This window comes from Dermacentor albipictus, chromosome 4 (assembly GCF_038994185.2).
Source record: "Dermacentor albipictus isolate Rhodes 1998 colony chromosome 4, USDA_Dalb.pri_finalv2, whole genome shotgun sequence".
In the NCBI taxonomy this organism is placed as follows: domain Eukaryota; kingdom Metazoa; phylum Arthropoda; class Arachnida; order Ixodida; family Ixodidae; genus Dermacentor; species Dermacentor albipictus.
Genome location: NC_091824.1, coordinates 65,480,980 through 65,501,290, shown reverse-complemented (window position 1 = coordinate 65,501,290; position 20,311 = coordinate 65,480,980). Strand labels below are relative to the sequence as shown.

The 20,311-nt window shown below is 46.6% G+C and overlaps 2 protein-coding genes across 2 annotated transcripts in view; both read right to left on the bottom strand.

Moving 5' to 3' along the window:
* Positions 1–952: 952 nt before the first annotated feature.
* LOC139059128 (neprilysin-2-like) lies at positions 953–2,706 on the bottom strand. Its single transcript, XM_070537060.1, has 2 exons — positions 1,869–2,706; positions 953–1,509 (listed from the first exon to the last, which is right to left on the bottom strand). Exons 1-2 carry the CDS (start codon positions 1,872–1,874, stop codon positions 1,162–1,164), a joined length of 354 nt encoding a protein of 117 aa, XP_070393161.1. The 5' UTR covers positions 1,875–2,706; the 3' UTR covers positions 953–1,161.
* Positions 2,707–12,246: 9,540 nt separating this feature from the next.
* The window catches only part of LOC139059536 (neprilysin-1-like), a 49,188-nt gene continuing 41,123 nt past the window's right edge, over positions 12,247–20,311 (bottom strand). The window contains exons 8-9 of the mRNA XM_070537958.1: positions 14,417–14,560; positions 12,247–12,282 (exon numbers count right to left, since the gene is read on the bottom strand). Of these exons, the coding sequence (XP_070394059.1) occupies positions 12,247–12,282; positions 14,417–14,560 (180 nt within the window). The remainder of the gene's footprint in view (positions 12,283–14,416; positions 14,561–20,311) is intronic.

Sequence of the window (20,311 nt, the reverse complement as noted above, 5' to 3'; positions counted from 1 at the left end):
CTTTAAAAACTCGAAACATTCAACTGACGTAAATTTTGGCGCGGTCAACGACTTGAGAAGTCTGTACGTCCTTGGGCCTATGAGACTCAAAAAAACGTGTACCTTGTCGTCCTCGGGGATACGGTTGACCTGAAGAAACGACGACAAGCGTTCCTCGTACGACGGCCACTCGCTTGCTGGCTCGTCAAAGGGCTCGATGTGTCCCAGTCGACCCACGATTTGCGCCACTGCACACGCTGCTGCTGGACCTTCCATAGCCATGTCAGCTTGCCGCAGAATTGGTCAACCCTCGTCGCCAATGTAGTGTTTTCGCGGAGGGGAAACAGCAGACGAAGGAAGAAGGCGCAAGCAAAACCAAACGTGGTTTATTCCATGACGGTTCGTAGTGGAATGCAGCTCGGTGGCCACACGACTGAGTTAATATAGCAAGCTGTCGCTATAATCGCGCCGCCGCTATCGCTTTAGCGGCAATGATAACACAACATTTTCTTCATCGAGTCTGTCTGTGAGCAATGCTTCACGAAACAACACCAGGATGAGTTCGACTTTATTATTGTCGTGTTAATCTGTGCAAATGTGTGCTTATCAGATGGATTTAGAGCTTGAGAGCGATACTGCTGCCTAATATCTTCGCTGACGGGGCCAACACTGTAGCAACTCAGACAAAGCAAACATGTCACTTCATTTGCGTTCGCCTGTATCCTCCTAAAGAACTAAGGAACAGAAAATACAACCCACTCGAAAAAGAATCCATTTGAGTTACAAAGCAAGCTAACTTGTTTGATATAATTGGCCGACAGGAACCCGTAATGAGGCGATCGGGAGACATGCCAACTGTATACGTGGTGTCTCGGTAGGAATATCTTCGTCCTCCGCAAACGTATCGAAAAGCGTAATGCTCTTTTCTTCGCAACCACAACGAACCCAGTCAACTTAGGAAGACCACCACATGTTCCATGCATTCTTCTATTAATCTGTACGCAAAAAACCATCCCGTTAGCCCTGTACTACAGTTTCATGTCTTATTATATACAAAAGCGTTACACGAAATTTCTATGCACCTCCAATGTTTCGACATACACGCTATACTCTATGCACGCTGAGGTTTCAGTTTAAACAAATCCATGTGCGCCGCAGTGCTTGCAGCGTGTGCGCGCGCGGCTACTCCCAGAAGGAGCATTTCGATGGCGGGTTCATGGGCGCCCCCGGGGAGCAGGAGAATGCGGTCGCAAACTCGGGCGTGTTTCGCAACGGCACGATGCAGCGCGAGCGGCCGGCCCAGTATCGACTCCCGGACATCCTGTTGGTGAACAGGTCGCACCACTTGAGGCAGTGCGCAACGAAAAAAGTCTGCTCGGCGCTGAGGCCGACGTCGGGGACCACGGCCAGGCGCTCTCGAGGAGCAAGGCGCTTGTACGCCGCGTACGCCAGTTGGAGGCCAGTGAAGTCCGCGAAGCCCTCCGAGTCGGTGTCGTCATCGAGAGTGATCCCGGCCCGCTCTTTCTCCGCCTGCGATAGACGTCCAAGGATAGTAACAGTGCCGGTTCCCAAGCGCCCTTTCAAACCAATAGCTTACCTAAAGACGAGATGAACATAGGTAAATCACGTTGCTCGATTTTAGCAAGCCACAATACGCTACCTTCAAACGACTACTGACGTGGCATTGTAGACGTTCCATTTAATTGCTACAGCCGTTACACGGACACTCGGGACATGTTCGCGCCGCCGCCGTCAGCGCCGTCGTGCTGTTACGGTATATCGTCGGCATATGCGCGGACCGCGAGTGGCGGGCTAGAAGGAATACAGCAAAGTGATAGACGCGCAGTGCGCGCGGTTGAAAAAAAAAAATGACGGAGAAAGTGACTCACCACCATGCTCTGCTCAGTCAGATCGGCAGTGCAGTTCTGCAGTAGAGTGCAATTCCTTCTTCCGCTACTGGCTCAAGCATTCCGTGCACAAACGCTAGCATCCTTCACGTGCAGCTGTGGAAACACCATGGTCTGACCGGACTGGGCACCCAACGTAGAGCTACATTCACCAACGGTTTTCCTTCGGCCTCGCCTCGTGCAGCAAACGAGGTGCGACATCTGCAATGCTGCTGGAGGTGTTCCTCATCCCGCCAGCGTTGTTGAACGCCTAGTAATCAGGGTTCTGTTCTTCCACGCAGCAGCAGTTGCCTCGCTTGTTGCACCGCACCAATTGGTCACCCTCGTGTATTGTTAGGACACCGTCCGAGGAGCTTCAGCACAACGCCAAACCTTGCTAAGGCTTTCAGTTCTTCGCTTTTCGGCTGAAATCGCCAAATCTTTTACGTTCGGTGAAGCGCAAGCATTTCGAAAACCCATAAAAATGCCGGATTGCCTTGAAGTGCCTTAAGTTACTTACAATATATTTTCTATACAATCCAGTTTCGGCTTCCCTTCGCAGATGATGGACCTGTCGTGACGTCATGCTGCAAAAGGTTTTCACGTGGGAGAAAAACGCAGCGGCGTTCTGGTTCACGTCGCTGAGCGCAGAACTTATAGGGAAGGCACCACAAAACGCCAACATAAGGCCGCGCAACGACTACCGCAGTATAGCAGATGACAAAGCGAGCCAGATGCTGTGTATCGCGCAGACCTCTGGTTCACAGATGCAGCGTTTATAGCGGGGTTTTTTTCTAGGCCTTTCTTTTTTAGTTTCGGAACTCCTTTCTTCGCCTACGAGTAGCAGGCGGCCCGCTGCCATTCCCCCCCACCGCCGCGCTGCCATCGACCTTAGCGACAAGCGTGCGAGCGTCGACGGCTATACCCTGGCGAGGTTATGGTGGTGTGTCACGGCGATTGGCATATACATTGGGCTCACTGCTTAAAGGAGCTGTCTAGCTTCACAACTTTGAGAGCGCAGCTCTTAGGCGCCTGTACCTGCGGCGAGCACCGGCGTCGGCGTAGCCCAGCGAACGAGGACACAAGCAAAAGATGCTAAGTATGGACAGCTGGGCTAGTTGGTTATGATTAGCATTGTGAAACATAGTTCCAGCGCACATTTGAACAAGGACGAGGCGAGAAAGACAACACGAACGCCGGTTTTATTTTCAACTGAGTTTTATTCATTGGAAACAGGGCTTTATGTACACAGGGGGAGGGGGTGGGGGACTGCTACTGCGCAGGACCACTCAAAAATAATTCTTTGGTCTAGGCAAAGGTCATTACAGGTGTAAAAACAAAAATAAAAAGAGAAACTTTTCCCTCTTTTTTTCTCTCTTCTATTTACGTCACTCAGTACAATCTGCTCATTGTCGTCCTCGTCCTTGTTCAAATGTGCGCTGGAACTATGTTTCACAATGCTAAGCAAAAGATGAAAGAGCAACGCAGAGCGCAGCGGCGAATGAAAAGAGGCGATAGCGAAAAGAGCGCGAGGAGGAACTGGGAGGTGGCGGGTGCAGCAGCACCATGTGGCGGAAAGCGGAGGAGGAGGCATATATAACGTAAGGTGAGAGAAGGAAAGCGTAGTGCTGCGCAATACGTGTTCCGCGATGATCGCTATGTAGGAGGCGGCGCCAAAGTGCCCCACGTGGTCTGTTCACGCCTTCGTCGTTCTTCGGTCACAGCTTTTCACTGGCTAACAAATGTTCAACGTTATTCCTCGACGCACGACGCGTCTGCATGTACCAGAAGTTTCTCGAATGTTATCGATAGATATATCCGTCGGCTGTTTTCACCAAAGCTTTTGTGATCTGACTGTATGCGCGACGCGAATTGCGTAGTACTTTCTGGAAGCCACGCGGGCACCAGCGATTCCACTGGAACCTTTGACGAGTCATGTATAAATGCCGACGAGCTGGATCTGCAGGTTAAGATTTTCGAAGGTCTTCGGCTGCGGTCGCCGCTATAGTTGAGCTTGAGCGTTACTTGTTTGGCTGTGCACAAGTTTTCCCAATAAACAGTTCAATTTGCAACTCCCAGATTCGACACTCTGTCCTTCTTCTCTGTCACTACCACGTGACAATATAATCATAACGCAAAACATTATCAGCCAGTTCTTTTTCAACAATGTGCGATGCAACCGACAGAAGTGCTTCGTCTGCCGCAGCTGCTAAAGGAAGTGCCCCAGCGCCACCGTCGAGAAGACCCTGTCGATCAGAATCAAATTGCTTACCACAATATATTGTGAATTCAAAACACCTAAATAGCTGTGCTCAAAAGTCGCATTAGGAAGTAGCGTAATCTTCGGTGAATTTTTTTTTTTGCTCTCACATAAGAAGAATCAAATGAGCTGTATTTGATTGAAATCTGAATTAAAGCTGTGTTCCTGCAAGCGTCCTCCTTTTAAGCAAAATGAAAGCCTCTTTCCGGAGAGATCTCCGTCGCTCCGCGCATGAAACGTGGGCTTAAGACGAACACATCTTCCCAGCGTGGTATAAGGCAGTTGACATTGGGCTTGTGTAGCCGTGGAGTACCACACAACTATCACTTATAATATGACCCCCATAATCGCCTGCGCTAAATGCACTGAAACGTTACGTCATCGCTATCCATGGGCAGAAAGTTTCAGTGCATTTATTTCGAAAGCTCCAAGATCGCATATTATTCAAGCACCTCCGCTTACAAATTTCCTCGAATAATGTAGCATTTTGCCAACTTACATGAATAGTTATAAGCAGCTATTTTGTTTTCAAGTCATTACACTGAATTGAAAGGAAGAATGCCACTCATGCCTAACTGTTGCCTTGTTCAGACGACAGCTGGCCATATCTAAGGGCGGGGGTTTTGCCTGTTATTGTCGAAATTTCAAGGCTGACATACACGTACCAGATCTCATTAGTGCACTTACTTGTCGTAAAATACCGCAAAAGTTAACCACGCGACCCGAATGTATCTCAGGCGCTTTAGACGTCATGCAAGGCACCCTTCTTGCGCAAGCTACACGCCTAACTGCAAATTCTTTGGTAGTGTGTATAAGCGCGACTGGACGAGGACGAAGAAAGAAACAGATGCACAGACACAGCGCTTCACTTTCAACTACAGATTTTATTTTCGCACGCATCGATAAATATATACCGTGCGAGCGGAAACAAACGTAACAGCAAAAAAGAACATTGAGTGGTGCATTTCGTTGAACCGAACACGTGTGCATGGCAAGGGAAAGAAACATGCACTACAATGGTCACAAGACAAACCAAGAAATCGTATGTCCTTTTCCGATAGTGACACCGAAGGCTTGCTTACGCACTTTTGTTCAATTTTTGCTATCTCGTAGGCCTCTTCAATCTCCCTCGTCATCCTGCTATGAGCCTTATACAGAATGGAAGTGCCTTCAAACATGGGCTTTCCGGAACAATCTCGGCAGTAAATACCCAAATGACCCGAGATTACCTTGATGACGTTATATTGATGCTCTTTTAATCTCTCGTTAATGCATCTGCCGGTTTGACCAATGTACGTTCTTCCGCATGAAAGTGGGATGGCACAGACAACGTTATGAGTGCAGGTTACAAATTGTTTGCGATGTTGGGTATGCAAACAGGTTAGCACAGAAAATAACAGAAGGCACTCATGTGCTACCCAACATCGCAAACAATTTGTAACCTGCACTCATAACGTTGTCTATGCCATCCCACTTTCATGCGGAAGAACGTACATTGGTTAAACCGGCAGATGCATCAACGAGAGATTAAAAGAGCATCAATATAACGTCATCAAGGTAATCTCTGGTCATTTGGGTATTCATTGCCGAGATTGTTCCTGCAAGCCCATGTTTGAAGGCACTTCCATTCTGTATAAGGCTCATAGCAGGATGAGGAGGGAGATTGTAGAGGCCTACGAGATAGCAAAATTAGAGCAAAAGTGCTTAAGCAAGCCTTCGGTGTCACTATCGGAAAAGGAGATACGATTCCTTGGTTTGTCTTTGTGGCCATTGTAGTACATGTTTCTTTCCCTTGCCCTGCACACGTGTTCGGTTCAGCGAAATGCACCACTCAATGTTCTTTTTTTGCTGTTACGTTTGTTTCCGCTCGCACGGTATATATTTATCGATGCGTGCGAAAATAAGATGTTTAGTTGAAAGTGAAGCGCTGTGTCTGTGCATCTGTTTCTTTCTTCGTCCTCGTCCAGTCGCGCTTATACACACTACCATGGATTCTGACCAACTAGCCCGCCAACGTGTTTTAAGCAAATTCTTTGTTGAACAGTATTCAACCGTTCACGTTAAAGAAAGCATCTCACACCATTTCTGCGCAAGTTAAGCAGCACTCAGACAGAAAATATATGTCACCTTTATTATTACAAAACACTCGTCGCGAGCACACAAGCCAATGGCTCTCCCAAAGTATATAATTAAAGTTAGGCATTATCACACTGTTACTGTGAAATAAATAAAGTTAATTGAAAGTGGACGAAAAGAAAGCAAGTCGCAGATGGGATGCGAACTTTCGCTTTTTTTTTCATCCACTTTCATTTTCATTTAATTCTCATTCATCTATTTCAATTAAGAACTGCAGATAACTTCGCCTATGCTGTCCATGGTGTCATTGTTTGTTGGCTTCTTATGATAATACTAATAAATATCGGGCCTTTTGGTTTTCTTTATTCTCCTTGATTAAACAGTGAGGGTCTCGAATCCGCCAGCTTTTATGCCTTCAGGTGGCATGTGTGACAATTTATTTTAAGCAGCGCCAAAAAACACACGTATCAGTACCAATTAGCTGGCGCCCAAACCCATCTGAATTAGCATGGGTGGGTTTATTGACCAGTTGCCCTTGCCCAAAAAAAGTTCACGTAGTCGTGATGACTGCGGCGGAAAGGGTATTCGACATCTGCCGCCAAGGTCGTGAATTGTGGCGCTGGCTAACACTCCAAGGGTTAGTTCTAATAGATATAAATACCCCATAAAGTGAACGGGAAAAAGGCGCCGTGGTAGCTGAATTGGTAACGGCAATGTACGCGTAATGCGGAGACGTGGGTTCGTATCCCATCTGCGGCCAGTTGTAGTTTGACCCACTTTCATTCTTATTTATCATTTCTTTCATTCAATTAGGAACTACAGATAATTTTCCTTACGCTGTCCTTGGTGTCATTGTTTGTTGCCTTTTTACTATAAGACTACATACATATACACACACAACAGGCAATGACAATTTAGGGATAGCATCGGGGAAATTATTTTGGTATTTAATTGAAGTACAGAAATGGTAAATAGATTAAATGAAAGCGGATGAAAAAAGAACTGGCTGCCAGTAGGAGACGAACCCACGTCTTCGCTTTACGCGTCCGATGCTCTCACCTATATACATATATACGAAAGGTGTTTCAGCGAACGCTAAATTTTTTTTTACGTTGCCCGCGGCAGATAGCACAATTCTACACCATGGGCTAGTCCACTCGAAGAGAGGGACACTACTTGCAAATAATTTAAAATGAATACTCCTATAATTACCAAAAATCATAATAAATTTTAATATATGTACCATACTGCACACATTGTAATTTACAAATTCTAGCGGGTGAGCGTGCAAGATATATCCACTTGAAAGGAATTGTGTGGATGACACCATCTACAATATATGCGCCATCAAACTTGGGGTAAAAATGCACTGCTGTTCCACACCCTTTTTCAACAAAACGTTGTCCTATGTATTGAAACACAAAAATATCTGAAACGCCAATGCATTTCTCCACATAGTTTGGGTAGTAATATCTCCAAACTGGTGTCGTCCCGAGAATTCTTTCAAATGCTACAAACCGCATGAACACCTCGGCTAGAAGTTGTGAATTGCAATATATGCCATAATGTAATTAGACATTATTTGTGAATTTTGTTAATTATTCCGTTATGTATTTCAATTGCTTATGCAAGTAATGTCCACCTCTTCGAGTAGACCAGCCCATGCAAAGAAATGTTCTATCTGCAACAGGCAACCTTAAAAGATTTTTGAAAATGTTCGCGGAAAAACCTGCTATATATAAACAACACTGGAGATCAGTTGCAACAAATGATTCAGGACCTTAACAGAGAAAGTGCGAAAGTGGGTTTGAAAATTAACATGCAGAAGGCAAAGGTTATGTTCAATACCATGGCAAGGAAGCAAGAATTCATGATCGCCAGTCAGCCCCTAGAGCCTGTAAAGGAGTTCGTTTATCTATGTCATTTGCTCACAGTGAACTCTAATCATGAGAAGGAAATGTACAGAAGAATAAAAAATGGTAGAAGTGCATAGCCCAGGCATTACCAAATCCTGACTGCAGACTTACCACTGTCGTTGAAAAGATAATTGTACAATCATTGCATTCTACCGGTGCCAACATATGAGGCAGAAACTTGGAGGTTAAAAAAGAAGGTCGAGAACAAGGAAAGTTCCTCAGTGGGCTAGTTCGTTCGACGTAATTAACACTGTTGCGCAATGCGACGCGGAGACGAAGGTTTTTCTCGCTTAAGTCCATTTTCCTTCATCACTCTGCGGAACAACGGTGTCAATTATTACGAGAACTAGTTAAAGACCACGCAAAGAGCAATGGTACGATAACTATTAGGCGTAACGTTAAGAGACAGGAAGATAGCGCTGTCGATAGAGCAAGCGGGGATAGCCGATATTCTAGCTGACATTAAGAGAAAAAATGGAGCTGGGCTGGCCAGGCAGTGCGTAGGGCAGATGGCCGGTCGAACATTAGAGTTACAGAATGGGTGCCAAGGGAAGGGAAGCGCAGTCGAGCTCGGCAGGCATTTTGGTGAGGTGATGAAATTGAGAAATTTTCAGTGCAAGTTCGAATCAGCTAGCGCAAGAAAGAGGTAATTGGAGATCGCTGGGAAAGGTCTTCCTCCTGGCTGTGGACAAAAAAAGTTATGATGATGATGATGACCCAGGTAGCACAAAAGGTATACGTAACGTTTTCGTAGCGCTTATCCAGGACGATAAATACGGGTTAAAGAAGACACGAATGAGAGAACTTCGGCGGGAAAACGTCGTATATCTCTGCTAATGTCCGGCTTAATTACTTCCTTGAGACGATCTAGAACAGGTCTGCAAGACGTATTCGAAAAGCTGGTCTAGAAATAGGATTGGGAAAGACACAAGTAGTCCCTTTGCCAAATCTATTCGTAACCAATTTCTAAACGTTTTTAGGACGTTATCAAAAAGCTGGTCTAGAAGCGGTCTTGAAAGGTTTATGATCATCTGAAGCTAATTTTCGCGGCTGACGGGCGCGATCAGACATCGTTGTTCAAAACACGCGTTTAGTTTCGCCTCACCCGACTGGCCTATGCCGCGCAGACGTCATCAGCCGCACCCGTTGGCACGGCCTAGGCCAATCGCGTGAGGTGAAACTGATCGGGCGTTTCGAACAACGATCTCCAATCGCGCCCCAGATGAGTAGACGCGTCGGTGTTGACTGTAAGAGCCATGGCGCAGTGCCAAGCACCGTTCCCCGCATGGCCGGCGCATCCTCTACCAAGTCACACGAAAATTAGCCTGTTACGAATAATAAATCCTTAATATCGCCTTTAGTAAGCTACGATGCGTACAACCACAATGGGAATGAAATCCTGCGAAGAACAAATGGCCACGTCTTGGCAGGTGGCCAGACCAAGCCCTTCATGCAAAGAGTGCATGAAATGAGAACATTCTGACAAAGCAAAAACACTTTATTAAAATGTAATGCTTATGCAAGGTTCGAACAAACTGTGTGAGAAATGCAAATAGAAGTAAAGTACATCAACAACGACAAAAGTCACAGAAAGGATTCGTAATGAACTCGAAAGTGAACATTCACTAGCACATAAACAAAATTCCAAGTACACATACAAAAGTGAATAGAAAAACCTGGAGTGTACTGAAGTGTCTAATTTATCATAGTAAAGTGCACGTGCTATTAGATGGACTAGAGTTATGCAGAAGTGACATCGGAGCGAATGGAAGAAGTAGACTGAAAAATGCAAGAGTATGAATCGGATGGTAACTGCCTCCAAGCAATGTTACCAATCAGCTAGAAGCTTGGAAAGAGCACAAAAAGAAATACCACCGCATACCATCATAAAACAATCCTGTGACAGAAATAGAAAAAAAATGGGAACAATGCAAAATTGGAAATATTGCCTTTAGGATATATCAAAGAAGGTAATGGCGAGAAAAAATAACCATACAACAAAAAAGCAATAAAGTGAAATTAGTGCAGAATACTTAAACGGGGGATTCAGCGCAACAAGTGAACACTACTGTAGTACAGCGAACGATGAGACAGTAATGCTGCGTCTTGCCACTCCAGAACGTGAGAAATGAATATGCAAGCCTCACATTAGAAACTTACATAAACATGGAAATAAACTGGAATGCACTGGAAGCTGCATTTGTGTAACAAAGGAAGCAATGGTCATAATAAATAGTAAGTGTTTTATCTAAAAAGCCCTTTACAAGAGGCAAAGTTGTACCTCTCTGGCAAAAACAAAGTTGCAACGAATAATTTGCAGACCAGCAAATACATTAATTAGCACACTGACATGTCATACTTTGCGCACATCTCCAGTCTCCTAAAGTAAAAAAAAAGCACTCTGAATGAGAAAAACGTTTAACACATGTAGCCCAGAGCAAATTTCTTGCCAGTTTACTCACACTTTCACATCCAAAAACATTTGCCACAAAATTCAGGCACAGTTCCACTGATGTTTACCAATTCACCCCCACTTCCTCGTCCAAAAATATTTGGCACACAGACCAGGCAGAGCTTCATAGATAAACAGCTTGAGAGCACCCTACTGAATATTATGCAGTCCCGCTGCTGGAAATAGAACTGTCGCACATGCTGGTAGTGGTTTCAATGTAGACAGACTTACTGCCCTGGACAGGTATGCTCAGATATCTGCACTGGTTCGCCATTTTGTCGAAGTAGACACATTGATGCACTACGCCGGTAATTGAAATGTTTTGAATGCACAAGTATTGGCTTCACCAGAAAGACTTGCCCACATACCACCACTGGCATATATATCCACTTGCTCTTCACTCAGCAGCATTGAAGTTAATGTGTTCCTTGCGTGGGAGCCATGTGTAAAACCGGTGTCACACGACCACTCTCGATCGCGATCAAGCCCGATCCGGATCGAAATTATCGATGCGACTGGCTCACTCTCGTAGCTTGCGCAAAGGAGCCCAATCACGACCGAGAAATTCGATTTGTAACGGACTGGATAGCGGCTAAAAGAGCCCTGTGTGAAACCGGTATCAAATAATGCCCACACGTACGCTAGGAAAATGTGTTGCACAAGGACAAAGAACTGCGACATGCCCTGTTGTGCGAAGCGCGCGAACAGAACACATGTATATACATATATAAAAAAAACTGCGAGAGTGCTTCGTGAACTCCATTCGCACACATGGCACCCGCACGACTTCGGCAGGCCGCCGTAAAGCGCGAAGGGCGCACAGCGTACATTCCGACACATGTCCCAAACTGCAAACAATCGTACTACCTAAAGCATACAAGTTATTTTATACCAAGGGCATACTCGACTCACGTATGCAGTATCCACAAGCGAGTTATGCAGCGTACATGCTGTATCCATTCGCCAAGTAGTAAAATTGATAACAAGCACAAAGCTACAAGGGACTCAATACATTGCTACCATTTGAGGCGTCAAATAAAATCGAATTTGGCCGTTTCATATATTGGACACAATATATCGACACATGTGGTACCCGGTAATACCATGAAATACCCATCGCGTGGGTAAAGGGGGCGAAAACACAATCGAGAACCTGAAGCGCAAACGATAAAAGCACGGTATGGTGCACGCAAAATTCTGTCAGTGCGCTGTAGCGCGAGGGAAGAAAATAGGGCGAGCACTTGACCTCACCTTTTGGGATACCGCACTAGTACTGAATCATTAAAAAAAGCCTGTTTGAACCAGTTCCCTTGTCTGCAACACTCTTGCTAAACGGGAGACTAAAATATCACGATGACGGCTCTGTTGCGGAGATCGGCAAGGTGCGCACAGACAGAAATTTTGTCGCCTTTCTTCGCATTCTGTAAAATGCTTTCTTGTTAGGATCACGCATAGCGGCCGATCCCGACGCTACGGACACACAGGCACGATTTCGTCCCTCTAACTTTCGTCCTTATACTGCCCTTAACGCCTTAAATACAGCGTCAGTGATAAGGCGCCTCACATAACATGACAATGAACTTGAAGAGCTGATTAGTGCCCTCCACTCCCCGCCCTCCAATTGAAAACGCTACTGATTTCCAAATTGAACTACACAAACAGATCGCACAACCCAAACTAATCACAGAACGTCGTTTTCTTGACGGCAAAACTCTGCAACATTTAATGACAAAGGGCAGCGGCAGCACATTCAGAACAGCCGCTATCATACCACAGCGCAATGCAAGTGCGATAACGCTATTATGCCCGGCTAAAACAGATCGCACAACCCAAACTAATCACAGAATGTCGTTTTCTTGACAGCAAAGCACTGCAACACTTACGTGACAAAGGGCAGCGGCAGCACATTCAGAACAGTCGCAAAGAGACCGTAGTGCCATGCGAGTGCGATAACGCGACTATGCCCGGCTTCACGAATAACATGGCCGCCTTGATCACATAACAATTGAAAACACTACTGATTTCCAAATTAAAACCACACAAACATATCGCACAACCCAAACTGATCACAGAACATCGTTTTCTTGACAGCAAAACACTGCAACACTTACATAGCAAAGGGCAGCGGCAGCACATTCAGAACAGCCGCAAACACACCACAGCGCAATGCGAGTGCGGTGACGCGACGACGCCATGAAGACGCGACTAAGCCCGGCTCGCCCAGCTGCCCGGCATCACGAATCACGTGGCCACCTTGGTCACATGATTTGACGACGGTATCGCCACCTTGCGCAAGGTTGGATCGCGTTGATGGGTTGTTTAATATTGTAGAAGCCGCTAAAGAGGCTGACACGCCGTGGCGTGGCGGTGGCGCCTTGAGTCGTTTTCAAAACGTATTCACGCCTCGATTTTAAGCTTTCTGGCTTCCAACGTTATCAAAACGTATTCACCCCTCGTTTTTAAGCTATCTTGTTTGGAACGTCTTTGATGCGGGTCAAAAATCCGTTTCAGACGTTGAATCCCTTAATACGACTTTCAAGACTTTGTGTGCTACCTAGGGATTATTATTATTATTATTATTATTATTATTATTATTATTATTATTATTATTATTATTATTATTATTATTATTATTATGATGATGATGATGATGTACTGCAATGGACAGTGGTCTGCTCCGGACCGCCATAGGTTGCACTTCGGTCATCGGACAGGAAGGACATGTGTCGAGCGAGCTCCTGAACAACACTTGGATGTGTGGTGAACGCGGTTTAAGTCATGAATCCCCAAAGAGGTGCGACGTAATGTTAACAAATTTCTCTGAAATTTACCGTTAATCAGCACAGAACCTTCTTTCTCTGTCCTATTCGTAGTGCACTCTTGCAAGTGCTTATTAATCATCAACCCGCCCAAGTTCGCTCTCTATTAATTGTGCTTTTTGAAGTAACAGTTGGAGACAGGTGTTACTGTAGATAACGTTCGTAAGATCAGGCACCAGCCTATCTTTATAACAAATATGTAATTTGCGAAAGCTTTTGAATAATGATGACAAGTTTTTACAATTGAAGTCACTATGACTCTACAGATGCTTCTAGCTTTTTTAAGCTCTGCCTAGTGCTACCAATCTCTGGAATGTACTCTCGAATAACGCCGCTCCTCAATACAACCGCGGAACATTTCACAGTCGACTGGTCTAAGAATATTTTGCCCTCGCAACCCTTCAGTCATTTCGTGCCTGTATTTTTCCTGTGCCTTTCCATATCTCCATCAGTCATCTTCACTGATATTGTAGTACTCGGTTCGTGCGTATGCTACGTTTATAAGTTTATTTCTCTAATCAAATTGCAAGTGCGTTCGCACGACATTCATTATCTGTAAACCTGTAGGCTAGCGTAAATGGCAGAGTTTAATTTTTATGTACTTCTGTTTTCTTTTTCTGCCTTCTTTAGTTTTGCACTTTGCCACTACTTTGCGGTAGTTGAACAATTCTTATGGTTATTGTCGCGTTTGCATGCTTGCCGTCTAACGGAATGATTTTGGTGTAATATTTACTATTATGTACCCATGAGTACTTTCTCATGCTTTTAGTTTTGTTTTTACACTTTTTTTTGTGTCCACTCTTTTGATGTTGCGTGTTATTGCGATATGCGAATAAAGCTTTTGTGACGTTTATGTTTCTCGTTTTTTGTTAACACTTGTTTTGTGTTGACCATAAATGTAGTTCCCCCGTTACGTAATGCCCTCCCCTCCCGAAGGCATGTCAAGTATTCAATAACAAATATATAAATTTGCCAACTCCGTTTTGAGGTGCGCTACAACCACGGAGAGTGATGGCAGTGGTATTTACCATCATGTAGGACTGACGCAGGCAGTACACTCGCTTTGTGTACTCAACCATCGGCGACGAGTCGGTGGGGTAAGAAGTTCTGCCAATGACGTCCCAGGCTATGTCATTGACGTCGTAGCCGTGCATGACCTCGTGACCAACGATCTGCGCATATCATCGTTAGAGCACGCATTTGTATAAACAATACTATTATCGCTCCTTGAGTTCTCACAAGAAGACACGCGAGTGCTCAATAAAAATATCGCAGTGCCGTTGAGAAGGCTAAGCACCGATTGCGATAGCAAATTAGTAGGCAGCTATACAATGTAAGATTAATGGTTTTATCGACCGTGTAAACTTGTAAACATTCGCTTATTAACTAATATAACAAGCACGGTGTCACGCGCTCACAGGCAAACATGAACATATCACATTCGATGACCGCGGACACATGCTGTGAAAACGCTAGCGTGAGGAAGCACGGCAGCAGCAGCAAGCGAAGTGACCTTCGTGCTGCCTATCGCTTCAACGCAAACTGAGCGGCGAGAATCCAGCACACACAAAGCTATGAGACGTCGGCAACCTAGACTCTCTCCCCATCGCAGATCGTCTTCAAGATAGGTCCCGCGCGGCCGCGCCATACGTAGTTGCCGACGGAATAGGACGCTCCCTCCCTCCCCTTCCCCCCTACCCAGTGCCTTGCGCGCGACAGAAGACGGCGCGCTTCCTCGCCGCTTTCCTCCATCTCACGCACGAGATTGAGCCACCATCGTCAGCTCACCCTCACACGCTTTCACTCGCACATATAGCATACGACGCGCGGGGACGATATCATCGCCCTTGGATTTAATACGGAACATCATGTGGATGGCGGCGACTACGACGGTGGAAATGCGCCTGGAGTGTCCATATAATCGCTATTGCAATAAAACAGAATTTCATTTTTAGAAAAAAAAAATTGTTTTTCTCGCATTTTTCAAAACGCACTTCCCGTTTCAGGAGACCCTCTCACCCAACGTGCGCGAGTCACGCATGCGCCTCGATAGGGGGACAGAATGACGGCGGCAGCGCCAATGGCGTGAAATGCACCTCTAGTGGCTACTCCAGAATCCGTTACTTGTACTGGCAACACTTTTCAAATAAAGACGGCTACGACATCCAGGTCCACGCCTGTAGGTCTCTCTAACGTCGGCTCTTTCGCTGGGTGCTGTGCTCACGTTTCTCGTTTGTGGCGCAGAATCGAGGTGGTTTATCAAAGCCGAAAGGGCCCTTGCTGTCGATTACCTTAATCTGACCGGTCTCAACGATTTCAGCGACGAAGCCGCGGAAGTTGTCGCGCTCTGCATGCAAACGTCCGGACTGTCTAGCGAACCGCATCAGTGTTTTTTAGACAATAAGAGCCTTGTAAGCGAGCAGGAGGTTGAGAAAGGGAAGTGTTTGGCCGTATTGGGCTTCCGAAAGGTGCAAGCACCTGTTCGCAGCGCTGCTTTATCGCGACAGGCACGATATTTGACTGTTTTCGACCTTTATAGGCAACTCCGCACTGTCAGTCATATCACAGTATATTAGAAAGCATCCCACACTATATAGGCAATAACGCCTACCGTGCATTCAGAAGGTAAATGCGCATATTGCGCACTCATAGAACGAGGCCAAAATATTTTAAGTTGCCTTGTCAGTGTGTCTTGAGATAAAAACAAATCAGATTTCTGTTTGTGAGTAGGGCGTCCACCTTTCTTTGTACAGTTAGCTGATCCGTGTGATAAGATAGTCAGCGTCTGATGACAGGAACTCGTTCGTGCTAGCAGCTCACAGTGTTCCGAGGTATACGCTCCAAGCTTGGGAACACCGCAGACACCTGCCGCTCGTAGGAATTCTCAAAGCCCAGATAAACGTGAGAAGTAAATAGTAATCAATCGGATCAAGTTTCGTTTTTTCCAACAGGTTTCCGAAATTTATCGAAGGTTTTGTTTTGACCATTATCACTTGTATTAGTGTAAGTGCACGACTCGAAAACGACTCAACCAGTTGTAATAGAATTTGGCTGTTTGCACAGTGTCGGATTGCAAACTAGTGACGCCATGGCCAGGCCGAACGCTCCAAAGCTGAAACAAGCACTGTTTGAAGTCGCTTCTAAATTTAGCGCGAGAAAATAAACTGACACTGCGCTGAATGGGAAAACAGTATCTTCTGCTGACACCGCTAAACTGAAACATGCTATCAAAACGATAGGTTACCTCACCGCATAGCATGTGTCAGGGTCAACTTCAGACCTTCCGAGCTAGTTATCGTTCCTGCTAGCGGTACCTGCGGACAAAAGTACATTAACGAGAATATTCCTGATGCTTAAAGCATTAGTAACGCTAATGCTAGGGCAGAAAACTAACCTAACCAAACCAAATGAAGCTTAAGCATACTTCAACAGAACGAGTGTACTTCGTTGATAGTACTTTAACAGAGGTACTCTCCGCGATTTGAAACGCCAGCAACAGATTTAAAACATATATAAAGAAAGCAACGGTCTATTCGCCGGGAATAAAGAAGTCATCCGGAGCGAAGTGTTTCTTAAAATTAACCTTGTATCAGTCACTTATTACCTAATGGCAAGTTTCTTATTCATGCCGCACATTGTTACAGCGCACGCTGTAAAGTGTGAACCTGCGGTTGAACCTAGATCGGCTGATTCTTGGCGTGGCCGCTAGGAGGCGAGCATGTACTTGGAGTCGCGAATAGCATCCGTATAACTGCTACCGCAATAAAACACTTATTGGAGTTTTGAGGGAGAGAGACGGATGAATGCAAGCCAGAACTCTTCCTAACGATTTCACTGCTGGTTCACCGCGGTTGTCTTACAGAAGCCCCATCTCCTGAGCGAATGGATGTAGCAGCTGACGTCTGTTCAATAAAACCCACGCATTTCATAAGAATGTCTCGCAATTGTGCAGCCAACATACAATTTTTGTCTCAGTTAAGATAATGTAGCTAGTGGTGAAGTATCACCATGTTTATATTCATTTAAAGAACTGTTCTGTGCTCAATAGGTAGCATCACATTTGCCCAGCCGCCACAGCCGGAGTGAGAAAATGTTGATTATTCGGATGTGATTTTTTTTCTCATATTGTAGTACTTGGTTCGGCAATTTCGCTTTCTGAACAGTTTAATAGACTTCAAGCAACGCGCCTACAAAAAATACCATGATGATGATAAGAGGAAGAAGAAAAGACTAAGCGCTGCAAGCGGGATGGTGGCATGCCACTCTCCCTATAAAATAGAAGCTTATGTGGTCGACAATTGAGAATGCTGAAAGAGTAATTGTGATGCGAAAGGGTCAAGTGGCTCACTGAGCGAAAAAGCCAGCATCCTTGCTTCTGCATTAGCAAAACGGCACCTAAATTCTCTTTAGCTGTGACGACACGGCACGAACGCGCCTTGACGGAGCAGGGCGGGTGAAAGGGTACACCAGCCAGGTGTTGCGCGAGGGGAGAGGGCATCGCCGCTTCGCTCGCATTCGGCGTTGGCACCACAGGCTCCTGCTGCTTGCTCGCTCGGGTGGCACATGCAGCTATGGTACATTACTCGCAGCGCAATGCTTGAGAGCGTTCAATTGGGCATTAACGCTTTCGCATTCACAACGCATAAGAAGGGCTTAGGTATCCTCGGATACTTTCTTCCATCGATGATAAACCTGAGCTATTAGCAAATGTCAACGACCTTGCAGTAACGGGCGGAAACATCTCCCTTGGACCTTCATTTGCAATACTTTTTATCGTTGTGCTAGAATATTTTACGATGTTTCTCGAGTTTTTCCGATTTTGCAAAAACTAGATTAAGAAATTATTTTCCGGGGTTTGAGCGGCCAGAACCAGGATATGATTATGAGGCGACACGTATCGGTGGACCCATGAATAATATCGACCACCTAGGCCTTTTTAACATGCACGCAATACATGGCACACGGGCCTATTTGCATTTCGCCCTATCTAAATGCCGCCGCCACGGTCGAGATTCGATCCCGCGCCCGCGAGCTTAGCAGCGCAACGCCAAGGCCACTAAAGGGCCGTTTATAGTCCGACGTAACGCACGCGCGCGCGCGCGCGCGCGCACGCTACGTCACGTCGGCGAAAACGACACCTCTATAGTCGGGCGCACCGGCGCAGCTAACGTAACCGGCGGCTTCCAACGCGCCCCGACGGGCCCGGCGCCGATTTGGCTCCGGAGCCATTCGCGCGTCGAAGTCGGCGGAACTCTCGCACCACAATGCATTGCGCGCGAAGAAAAAGGCGCCAACACAACTCCGCAGACGGCTTTTGCGGACGGCGCGCGACTTGGCGAACCTTCTGCGCATGCTCCGAAGATAGCAGCCTACGGCGCGCGCGTTGAAGTATAGAGGGAATGGCATCTCGGCTGGCGCAGCGCAACCGACGTAGCGTGACTGACCGCGAACGACGCTCGCCCGCGCGCCGATAACGTCGGACTATAAACGGGCCTTAAAGGCTCGTTTATAGTCCGACGTTATCGGCGCGCGGGCGAGCGTCGTTCGCGGTCAGTCACGCTACGTCGGTTGCGCTGCGCCAGCCAAGATGCCATCCCCTCTATACTTCAACGCGCGCGCCGTAGGCTGCTATCTTCAGAGCATGCGCAGAAGGTTCGCCAAGTCGCGCGCCGTCCGCAAAAGCCGTCTGCGGAGTTGTGTTGGCGCCTTTTTCTTCGCGCGCAATGCATTGTGGTGCGAAAGTTCCGCCGACTTCGACGCGCGAATGGCTCCGAAGCCAAATCGGCGCCGGGCCCGTCGGGGCGCGTTGGAAGCCGCCGGTTACGTTAGCTGCGCCGGTGCGCCCGACTATAGAGGTGTCGTTTTCGCCGACGTGACGTAGCGTGTGCGCGCGCGCGCGCGCGCGTGCGTTACGTCGGACTATAAACGGCCCTTAAGTCACCCCGGCAGGTGAAAAAGGGCTTCTTCGCGGTATCCTTTACACCTGTATACGAAAGTGAACACGTAGCCTATACACATCAATCAGAACAGCGGGGCTTAACCAGTCTGCGCTATTCTCGCCTAGCTAGGCAATGACTGCTGCCAGCACGCAATTTCGCCCTTAGTTCTGTGTTGCTGATTTACGTCGAAAAGAACCAGAGGCGTTCCTGACACGGCAAAATAACAATAAAAACGATGGACGAAAGTTAAATTCTGGCACCACTTTTCATCCACAAACTCGTGCGGCAACCACAGATTCCGCCTTTTATGTAACAAAAAATGGGCTCCAATCCACGCTGTGAAAGTGGTTGGCCAGCGAAGCTGTGGCATCACCTGATACAATATACCAATGTGGCATAGCCTTGAACTGGGTCCTTCCGAGCCTGTGAACGACGCTGTTATGTATACTAATGTTGCTGTTCGGTTCGTCGCTCATCGTATTCGCGCTGCTCTTCGGAAGTCCTAACTATGCGTAGCTTCTCCATGGCGCTATCTCAACACAAATGAAATCAGTTGCTAAGCGGGTTCTCCTTTTGCATATAAAAGTGTAGTTACGTCCAGTAATGTGGAAAGTTGGGCTAGTTGGTGAGTAATCATCATAACTTCCTGGTGAAGCAGCGCACTGCAGCGAGTGTCGTCTTTTCGTGTGTGTCTTCACTGTGTCCGTGTCAGTGCGCTGCTTCACCAGCAAGGTATACGATGTAGGTACGTCACTCCTTGCTTCGTGTGCTACAGTTGTCGCTTCACGGCAACTGCAGATTATGCAACCGTAATCTTTACAGGGAAACGCTTGCGGCGAACGCTATGCGCGAAGGATAAATTTCTGGCGCATTTTTGCGTTTCCATTGCACGGTTAGCGCCACACCTGCCGCGGATACGCGGAGGCGAGCGCCATCTGGTGTTGCTGCGAGGAACAACGCTGCACACGCGGCGCGCACCTCCCG